This window comes from Halyomorpha halys, unplaced genomic scaffold (assembly GCF_000696795.3).
Source record: "Halyomorpha halys isolate HHAL.00 unplaced genomic scaffold, Hhal_1.1 Scaffold966.1, whole genome shotgun sequence".
Classification (NCBI taxonomy): Eukaryota; Metazoa; Arthropoda; class Insecta; order Hemiptera; family Pentatomidae; genus Halyomorpha; species Halyomorpha halys.
In genome coordinates, this window is record NW_027114821.1 from 231914 (window position 1) to 243561 (window position 11648).

The window sequence follows — 11648 nt, forward strand, 5'->3', positions numbered from 1 at the left end:
TACATAGAAACTCAGGTCGAAACGTCGGCATAAAATAAATAAATATGGTTTTGTTTATTTATGTTGTTCTTTGCTGACCGCACCCCCCGACAAACTTCTTGAAGCATTAATCTACGGTCAACTATCTACACCTTATTATGTAATAAGTTGATTTTACTGCTGGCCAACTCCGATGAGTCAATCAATTGATATTGATCTCTAATAACCTTGTCACTCCGTAATAAGATTTTTATAAAACTGTAATTTTCACATTTATTTTAGGAAATGCATTACAAAAATTTAATAATTTTATTAGATTATATTTTTATTAATAGTTTGTAGTTTTAATTACAAGAGCTGTCCAGAAAGTAACAGACGTTTTGGCCTATCGTGGCAATGGATGGGGGTAGAGCTGCCATCTTAGTGTCTGAATGTTCCTGCATTCAGTACGCATCCAGCTGTTGTAGCGTGAGGACTGTGCGTTCCTTACTTTGCTCTCTGTGAGTCGTCAAAATGTGCACTGCAATAGAATATCCCACCACTTGTGAAGTGCCGCCTGTGATTCGGTTTTTGTTGGCTTGAAACAACAGGCCAATTGAAATTTATTGTCAGCTTCTTGATGTTTATGGGCAGGGGATAATGAGTGAAAGCCAAGTGAGGCAATGGTGCATTGATTTTAAAAATGGCCTTACCAGTTTTCACGACGAAGACCGCAGTGGTAGACCTAGCCTTGTGACTGATGACCTGGCAATGCAAATCAATGACAAAATTCGTGAAAACTGTCGTTTCACGATTACAGAACTGTTAGAACATTTTCTCCAAATTTCACGGAGTTTGGTGCATCAAATTGTGGTGGAGAAGCTTGGTTACCACAAATTTTGTGCTCGGTGGGTTCTGAAAATCCTACTGGAAGACCATAAGAAACAGAGACTGGCTGTAGCACTGACCTTTCTCCAAGAATACAGCACAAATGATAATGCAGTTCTGGATCGTATTGTAACTGGGGACGAGACTTTGGTGAAGCATGTCAACTGTGAAACTAAACAGCAGTCGATGGAATGGGTGCACACACATTCTCCCAAGAAACCATGAAAGTGTTTGCAAACACTGTCAGCAAGAAAGGTCATGGCTGCTGTGTTTTGGGACTCCAAGGGAGTGCTTCTCGTTGATATTCTGGAACATGGAGCAACAATCAACTCAGAAAGGTATTGTGAAACACTAAGAAAGTTACGGTGCACCATAAAAAATAAGCATTGGGGAAAACTTAGCACCAAGGTGTTGTTTTTTCACGACAACGAACGTCCACACATGGCCAATCGTATCCGGGCACTCTTGGATGATTTTTGATGGGAGGTGTTTGACCATGAACTATACAGCCCAGATTTGGTGCCGAGTGATTACCACCTCTTCCCAGCAATGAAAAAATGGCTTAGTAAGCAACGCTTTGATACTGACACCGAACTGCATACTGGTGTAAACCAGTAGTTGAAATTGCAGGCAGCAGATTTCTACAGAGAGGATATTGAAAAACTTGTGCCACGATATGATAAATGTCTCAATTTGAATGGCGATTATGTATAAAAATAGCTTAAGAGTGTACTTTTCAAATGTATATAATAAACTTTGAGTTTTTCAATTTGTGAATTGTTTATTTAAAAACATCTGTTACTTTCGGGGCAGCCCTCTTATAATTTTTAGTTATCAAATATTTTTATTTAATTCTGAACATTATTTAGAATTTTATTGTTATTCAAAATATTATTTTTTAAATTTTGTTTTATAATTTATTCATCAAATAAAACTTTTAGGATTTAATAAAGGATAAATTTTGAATTTTACCCTAGGTCACCGACTAATATGTTGTATATTATTTTTTATTTCTGATTTTAACTTTTTTGACTGTTATCTCCTAAATTATCTTTTATTTTTGTTTTTTTCTTCATTTTCATAAATTTGAAATATTTTGTTAGCCTTTTCCTTTTACTTTTAAATTTCTTTTTTATCAATTTTGATTTAGAATTTGATAAAAATTTTATATTATTACTGTTTAGTAGTTTATTAGTTTTAATTATATAAATTTTATCCATTTCCATGGATATTTCTATAGAGCATTTATTAAATTTGTAAAACAATAGAAATTGTTAAGTATCGATAGTGAAGTGAAAGAATACAGTGCTGTTGTTGTTATTCATTGTCCTAAGGTGGTGAAGCACATTGTTTAGTCTAATTTTTTCAGCTGTTTTATTTAAATCTTATAATTGAACTATTATTTTGTGTAGTGTGTAAAGATTGTATGTTGTTTCAATACAAGCGTTTGTTTATTAACTTGACAACTTTGGAGGTATCTATAAATTGGGTAAATTTATATGATTCCCGACATTTGGTGACCCCGACGTGATAGTAATTATTGAAGAAAGTGTGCAATTAATTAGTGAATATTGAAAAAAGGAATAATTATGGCACAGAACGATCATTTTACTGAAAGGAAAACAGTAAGGATGATGTTCACCAAGACCTACAATGAATAGACCAAGGAATTTGAGGAAAGTGAACCCAATAAAATACAGGTGCGCCTTTTTATTAATAAGTTAGGAGGTTAATAAGGAAGGTTATCTCAACAAATGAATGTTTTAGATGAACAGGTGAAACAGTAGTTATTTGCTAATAGAAAGGAAAGTGAATATGAAGGGGAATTTACAGCAGTTGAGTCAAATAAACATAAATATGATCTGGCTTCAATTCAATATGAATCTTACAATAAAATTATTTCAGCACGTGAAAAGGAAGAATATGAGGGTTCTGTTTGTTCCTCAGCATCCAATAATAAGAAAGGGAACTTAAAACTACCAAAGATTGAATTGAAAAAATTCAATGGGTAAATAAAAGAGTGGCTTGGGTTTTGGGGTCAGTTTAGTAGAATATATCTAAATGAAGATCCACAAATTGAACCAGAGGATAAATTCCAGTATTTGATTCAAGCCACAGTTAAGGGTACTCGAGCTAGAGATATTGTAGAAGGTTTTCCAACAACTTCAGAAAATTATGATAAGGTAATTTCCTGTTTAAAGTCTCGTTTTGGGAGAACTGATATGTTGGCAGAATTTTATATTAGAGAACTTTTGGGTATAATAATTAGAAATGTTAGGTCAGGGAATAAGGTAAGCTCTGTTTAGCTGTATGAAAAACTAGAGGCTCATTTAAGGGCTCTTGAATCTATAGGAATGACAAAAGAGAGGTATGCTGCTATTCTTTATCCTATGGTTGAGTCGTGCTTATCTGAAGATATGATTCGAGTATGGTTGAGGAGTACATTTAGTAAATTAGATATAGCTAGTGATACTGAAACTTATAAAATTAAATTAGAACAGTTGCTCGCATTCCTTAAATCAGAGGTGGAAGGTGAAGAGAGAATACATTTAGCAAAATTTGGGATGCCTGTTCCTACTGCTAGTTATTTATTTTCGGGTGAGAGAATTAAAAGGAATCTGAATTGTGTATTTTGTGAAAAGGGTCATGAGAGTAGAGACTGTTTTAATGCTCAAAAAATGACATTGGGAGAAAAGAGGGCTATATTGAACCAAAAAAGAGTATGTTTTTTGTGTTTCAAATCTAGACATAGGCAAAAATATTGCAAGGCACCTGTAAGATGTGTAGTTTGTGGTAAGAGGCATAGTTCACTGATGTGCACAGAGCTTTCAATTAATAAAGAAGAGAAAAGGGAAGAGATTAATACTGTAGCTAGCTATTGTAGTTCTGAAGAAATAATATTATCAACACTCAACGTTCAACTTGTGAATAAAGGACGCAGTAGAGTGGTTAGAGCTTTAATTGATTCTGGTTCTCAGAGGTCTTATATATTGGAGAAATTGGTTGATGAGTTATATATAAAGCCAGTTGGTAGCGAAGAATTAACACAGATCCTATTTGGTGGAAAGGTTTGTCAAAAGAGCAAACATGGGAGATATACTATAACAGTTAGCGACCTCCATGCAAAGTGCTTGAAAGAAATCACAGTACTGGATCAACCAACAATCTGTGACAATATTCCTAAGCTCAGGTCAGATATATTGGAAAAGGATATTAAAGAGAAGGGAATATTTATCACTGACTTTGGACAAGAATCAAGTGAAATAGAATTATTAATAGGAGCTGATTTTGCTTGTGAAATTTTGACTGGAAATCAGTGTAAATTAGAATGTGGGTTATTGGCGGTTGAAACTGTTTTGGGATGGGTTGTCATGGGAAGAACCTGTGATAGAGGCAGAGTCGTTAGTCAGGCTTGAATGGTCATTTCTCTGTTATCTCAAACAGACAGATTGGCTGACTTATGGAGTTTGGAAGCATTGGGAATTTCACACCCTGCTGAAAATAAGACAAAAAGGGAAATGGAGATGGCTGCTATGGAGTATTTCAAGCAAACAGTAACCAGAGACTTTGACGGAAGATACCAAGTATGTTTGCCCTGGCTGGATAACAGAGAAGAATTACGTGATTGTAGAGCGGTAGCTGAAAAGCGATTATTTTCCATGACCCGAAAACTATTAGCTGAGGGTAAATATGAAGCTTATGAAGAAGTTTTCACTGATTGGGTAAATGAAGGGGTAATAGAATTGGTGCCGGAAGAACAGTTACAAGCTCCTGCACATTATTTACCTCATCGAGGAGTGTTCAAAACTTCCTCATCGACAAGAGTGAGACCCGTATTTGATGCATCATGTAAACAAAAGGGGATGTTATCATTAAATGATTGTCTTGAAAAGGGACCCAACTTTTTAGAATTAATCCCGGCTATATTGTTGCGATTTCGGGAAGACAAAAATGGTGTGGTACCTGATATTAAAAAAGCGTTTTTGCAGATATTAGTAAATGAAAAGGACCGTGACTTCCTCAGATTCCTATGGTGGGAGGACCCTACTTGTAAGAAGGTAAAGGTAATGAGGCATTGTTGTGTGATATTTGGAGTGAATTGCAGCCCATTTCTGCTAGGAGCAGTACTGAATTATCATTTGGATGAAAGTGAAGAAGGGTTGGATAAAATTTATGCTAAACTTAAAAGTTCATTCTATGTGGATAATTGTGTTACTTCTGTGGGTACAGAGGAAGAGTTAAGGCAATTTATAGAACATTCAGTGAAGTTACTCTCCAGGGCAAAATTTGAACTTAGAGGATGGGAGAGTACTATAACACCAGAGAAGAATATTGTATTGAGCCCTTCACCTGTTCTGGGATTACTGTGGGACAGGTGTAGTGATTATCTTTATTGTAATATAGATGGAATAGAAATCCCTGAGAATGAAGTGACTAGGAGAAATATTTTATCTACTACCTGTAAGTTATTTGATCCATTGGGATTTGTTTGTCCAGTTACTTTGACTCCTAAAATTTTACTGCAAGATAGCTGGAGACAGAAGTTAAGTTGGGATTCTAAAGTGTCGGAAGATATAAAAATTAAGGTTATGAAGTGGGTGAAAGACCTGCCCAATCTCAGTCAAGTAAGAATTCCACGTGTCAATTATTTTCCAGGAGGAGGTATCTATAGTCTGCATACCTTCTGTGATGCCAGCAAGTCTTGATATGCAGCAGCAGTATTTTTGAGAAGAGAATATAAGAACGTTGTTGAGATACATCTTCTCCAGGCAAAGGCTAGAGTGGCTCCTTTGAAGCAGATAACCATAACAAGATTGGAGTTGTTGGCTTGTTGTATTGGTGGACGTTTAGCACATTCTGTTAGAGAAGCAATGAACATGGCTGAAATAAACTGTTGTTTCTGGACGGATTCGACGACGGCTTTAAGTTGGATCAAGAATAATGAGCAGCTGTCAGTATTTGTAAGGAACCGAGTCAAGAATATCAGAGAGTTAACCAACATCAACGATTGGAGATATGTGCCTGGTTACATGAACCCAGCTGACCTACCTTCTCGTGGCTGTTCAGCAGGTTCCTTGCTACAGTCTCATTGGTGGGAAGGACCAAACTAGTTGCGGTTGCGGTTGCGGAAAGAGGAGAATTTATGGCCAGCTTCAACATATGAAGTCTACCCCGGAAAGGATGGTTTGGTTAGAGTGGCCCGGCTTAGAACAGCTTCTGGAGAGATAGTACGACCCGTGCAAAAATTTTCCCCGAGGACCCTGAGAAGTATACTACACCAGTAGAGGAGAAGACACATGTCATAGCACGCTGCGGTCGCAGAGTGAGACTCCCTACTAAATACCAATAGGATATATCAGGTTTCGATCAGCCTCGTGTTATGATCGAAAGGTGGGAGGATGTTAAGTATCGATAGTGAACTGAAAGAATACAGTGGAAGGTTACAGTGCTGTTGTTGTTATTCATTGTCCTAAGGTGGTGAAGCACATTGTTTAGTCTAATTTTGTCAGCTGTTTTATTTAAATCTTATAATTGAACTATTATTTTGTGTAGTGTGTAAAGATTGTATGTTTTGTTTATTAACTTATGTGCACTTTATTTGACAACTTTGGAGGTATCTATAAATTGGGTAAATTTATATGATTCCCGACAGAAATTGTTTAAATCAAAATTTTTGGACAATTCATTCACTTCAATATTGTTTTCAAAGACCATTTTAATTCCAATTTTCTGATTGGAAAATTTTGCTGATGTGTTCAAATCATTTTTTATTTCATCTATAGAATTTAATTTTTGATAAATTGAAGACTTTTTTTCTATATTAAATAAATTAGCGGATATCTTTGGTCATTCAACAATGTTTCAGAAATTTCTGGATTTTTAATATTTTTGCTATTTTCTTTTTCATTTGATTTATTCTTTAATATTTCATTTTGGGCGGTTTTAGTTTTTTTTATTTCTATTAAATACTTGGCCTATATTTATTACTAATTTATTTTGATTAGCGGATATATCTTCTTATTCCGCGGCTATAATATTAGTTGACCTTTGGTCTATATTTAAATTAACTTTATTTTCCACCTCAGATATTGATTCAGAAGAAATTAGACCATTAAAGAAATAAGTATAATTATTTTTAAAAAATTAATTAATTCACCTAAATCATCAATTCGATCAAAGAAATTCAATAGTTTAACTCTTAACTTCTACAGGCATATTTGTATAAATATGATAAAGTATTTGGATTTATAACACAGCCATTCTCATTTCTTTAATTTCACCATTATTATTTTTATTGGAATAATACCTTATTACAAGAGACTTTCTTACTCCATTTTACCTTTCGAAAAAATGTAACGGTTCCTCATTAATTTTAATATTAGTTTCATATTATTGTAACATCAATTGATCAATGCTATTCTTAGAAGAATTTTCTACTTTGAATGATTCCATATTTTTACAATATATTTTTAATATACTCAGGAATATACATGAACTTATACAAATATACAAAACATAATTCGTACAAAAGAAATTAAATAAAGACTAAGACTACTGGTGCTATTGTCTGACCAAGTACAATAGACTCGGGAAAGGATATTTCAGTTGGTATATATTGGGGACTAGAAAATTAGGTTTAGTCGGGATGCTGAGATCTATCAATAGTATCACGTCTTAGTATCTTTCTTGCCTTTTTTGGGCATCAAAAGTAGAATTGTTTGGTTGTTGAGGTCTGTGGTATTGTACTGAACCACAACAACCTCTGTTTAATATTTGGTTGTTTGGGAAATCAAAGTAGGATAGTTTGGCAGCTGAGGTTTGAAGAATTGGTTGAAATTTTTATAATATTGTGAAAGAGTATTGATTAACAGAGCATTTGTTCAAGCCGTCTATTCAAAAAAGATAAAAAAATAGTTTCTTAAATCTATTAAATAAATGCTGGAAGATTGCTGATTGACTGTGTGTATTAATAAATGGAATATGGTCTGGGTGCGGTCAAATTAAACTCAAATAGTAATATTTTTATTTTAAAATAGTACAAAATATTACTATTTGAGTTTAATTTGACCGCACCCAGGCCATATTCCATTCATTAAATAAATGTAAAAAAAAAAACATTTATTTAATGAATGGAATATGGCCTGGGTGCGGTCAAATTAAACTCAAATTGTAATATTTTTATTTTAAAATAGTACAAAATATTACTATTTGAGTTTAATTTGACCGCACCCAGACCTTATTCCATTCATTAAATAAATGTTTTTTTTTTACATTATGCCATACCTCTGCTCGTCTTACATGAGTCCCAGTGCTCTTGAGTATATTATATTATATCATATCATTTATTGATAATTATTTCCTACTACTGATAATTACTTCATACTTATTCTAGTGAAGATAATGTAATCATCAATAATATTCTTACATATAAATTATACATTGTTGGTAAAAGTGAGAATGAAAGTGACATTAGTCACTTTATATTTATTGTGATAAATTGACTTTTTTGTTAATGTGTTAAGTGATATATGTATATTATTTAATTATGTAGTTAAATAATTTATATATAATATACATATGTAATTTAAGTACATTTGCAAAACATTAAATTTTGTAGTTTTTGTTTTTTTCTTCAGTATTCTATTTTATTTTATCTAGTAATAGTCTTAGGATAGCAAAGCGAACTTAGGAATAGTTATATTATGTTAATTCATTTAATTTTCTGCGAGATTTACTTTAAATAAGTATATATTTTTTGTTATTTATAGCTTTGAAGATATTTTGTACTATAATTTCTTATTTTTGAATGTTATAGCATGTATAAATTTTAAAAGTTAGTTAAATGCACAATTATTATCTTTTTTATTTGTATTTATTGTTATTTTTTTTAGGGAAACAACATTGAAGTTATAACATCTTCAGATGGTCAGCAACTAACACTTTCAGCTTTGTTGCAAACATTAATGCCTTCTGAAAACTCGACCTCAACATCAAAAAGTCAGGTGGCACCTACTACTGATTTGTCTCAACCTCCAAAATTTTCTGGTTGGAGTGATGAACCAGAGCATGTTTGGGAAACACCTGAATCTCCTCCTCCTTATGAAAAAGCAAACTACCCTACTGTATTTGATGAAAACATTTTAAGCCAAGACATTGATATGCGTTTCAGTGATGTAGATCATCGAAATTTGATAAATTTGACTGAGACAGCCAGCTCCACATGGGTAGGTGATGATACAGACTATAGAACTAAAGAACATTCTAAAAAGACTAATGCACCTTCCACTCACAACCAAGATAATGTTGAAAATGTTGATATGGAAATGAGTGATGAAGAAGAAAAACTTAATGAAAATGTTAAAAGTGATGTAATTGATTTGTTACAACCTCCTACTACTAGGTCAAGTGATTTAATTAGTGCTCCTGTTCAAAATCCTCCTACAAAAAATTTTAGTTTTAATCTGCCAAAAGATGAATCTTATTTTAAAATAAATTCAGAAGAAAAAAATGTGAAATCTCCAATACATCCTGAAGCAGTTCCATCTTTATCATATAATAATAGTGCAACCTCATATACTACTAATTATCCTAATAATTCTACTTATACAACTAATAACAATTCCTACAATAGTAATCCCTCTTCTCATACAGTTAGTCCGTCATCGAGTTCAAACAATGGTAATAATAGTATTCCACCGTTTAAGACTTGTTATTCTGAAATTTATGTATCACCGGCACCTCCACCCGTTAAGGTTGATGCTAAGGGTATTACTGATTTTAACTTAAATAAATATCCATCACCTTCAAAGTTGCAACCTCCTTTACCACCTCCTCTACCACCTCCACCACCTCCACCTCCTCCTCATCCTACACAACTTTGGTCTCAGCCATTTGCTACACCACCTCCACCTCCTCAATTTGATACTTCTCAAAATTTTTCCCAACAGTCATTATTTTTCTCAAGACCACCTCCTCCTGTACCCCCATCTCCTCAAATGCCAATGACAAATAGGACATACAGAAATAATTTTAGACCTTTTCAACGAGTTAATACTCGTTTTCAACGATGGTAAAAAAACAAAAATAAACAAAGTATTTATTAAAATAATGATTAAGTTAACCTTATTATATTTTATTTTTGTTACCTTTCAATGGGAAAGTATTATCTATTGTAATTTTTACAGTGTTCGAGTGAAACCCTAGTTCAAAATATGAAAATTTCCTTATATTTTTCAAATTATTGGTCTGTAATTGTCATTTGCAAAATCAGTATAGAATTTATCACCGCCATTTCTTATATCATATATTTTCTTTCATCTTTTTTAATTAATACTTTTGTTAAATATGTGGTTCTAAAAATTAATTTCAAAGTTTCTTTTTATCCCCCCAATTTATGTTGTAAAATATATTTAATAATGAAAACCTTTCATTCTAGATAAAAAGAAACTGTTGATAAAAACTATTAACGATTTTAAAATACTTCTGAATTATACTTTTGTTTTTAATGAACATTTAATATTATTTTTGGTAAATAAATGTATAAATATATTTGTAATATTGGGAGTTGAAAACTTATCATGTAAATAAATTTGTATTTAAAAAATCACTTAAAACAGTATGTAAGTGTTATGTTGTATATCTATTTTATTACAAGTTGTGAATACAAAGTCTTAATGTAATTTTAAGTCTCTAATAACATTGTAATCTGAAGTTAAAGGAAAATGATTTTCAGGAACTTCCATTGTTGAAATAATTCATAGTCAAATATTATTGCTGAGGACAAGAAGTATGTAAATATAGATAAGTAAATAAAAGATACGTATGAGAATGACATATTAACCAATATTCGTACCTGTGTAAAGTGTACAATGAGGTTTTTATTTTCTCATCTAATGTAATAAAGCAGTTGTATCTTGCTGTAAAAAAGGAACACTTCCATTCAACTCCTAATTCTTTTTTTAACTTTTCATTGTAAGCTTAACTTTCCTCTTAGTTTAAATTGTTCTATTATATTTTCTCAGTTAATGTATTTAAGTGGTTTTGTCTTATGCTTCAAAAATTGAACACTTTCATCCTATTCTTGAATATTTTTTGTTATAGTGCTGTGAAATGTGTTAAGTGGTACAAGTGTTGCTATGATTTGTTTATTTTACTTGTTTGTACTACGATTTGTTTATTTAACTTTTCTATTTTCTTTTGAGCTGAGAAGGTGTTCCCAATAAGTTATAGAATCTCATCTGAAGAATAATATGTATAAACCTGATTTTTTTTTCTATCTTAATGGAATATGTTTTGATTTTATAACCAATGATTATAACATATTTATTATATATATGTAAAACTGATGATTTTTTTTCTATATTAATAGCGTACTTCCAGCTGATTATTTTTTTAACTTATAAATGCTTTATTGCATTTATAATAGTAAATGACAAATAGAGCTACAAAATAATCTATTATAATAACAATAATCTATTGCTTGCATTTTTTACGTTAATGAATTCAAATGTTTACTGTGGGTAATTTTTTTATTTTAAAATATCTTAAATTATCATTATTTTACTTTTTATTTTAGGGATTATAATATTACTAAGTAAAACAAATTGTTTGTTTTTTGTCATAATTTTCTCATGATTTAATTAAATGAAAACTAGAAGGCTCATCTATTTCTATTTTCAAGATTTATTGATGTAAATTTATCTTTCCTATCTGAAAGAGTGAGGTTTGGATTGTCTGGTGCAGATTGCTGGTCTATCCTCTACACGGATTGATGTGGTATAAGTTCATGGGGGAACAGTCTA

The 11648-nt window shown here is 32.1% G+C and overlaps 1 protein-coding gene across 5 annotated transcripts in view; it reads left to right on the plus strand.

Annotated features, from left to right (window-relative positions):
* LOC106687467 (uncharacterized) overlaps window positions 1–11192 on the plus strand; it is a 75052-nt gene extending 63860 nt beyond the window's left edge. For all 5 annotated transcript variants that reach the window (XM_067051934.1, XM_067051937.1, XM_067051938.1 and 2 more), the window contains one exon: window positions 8739–11192. In XM_067051934.1, coding sequence (XP_066908035.1) covers window positions 8739–9920 — 1182 coding nt within the window. In that variant the 3' untranslated portion in view covers window positions 9921–11192. The remainder of the gene's footprint in view (window positions 1–8738) is intronic.
* Window positions 11193–11648: the final 456 nt, after the last annotated feature.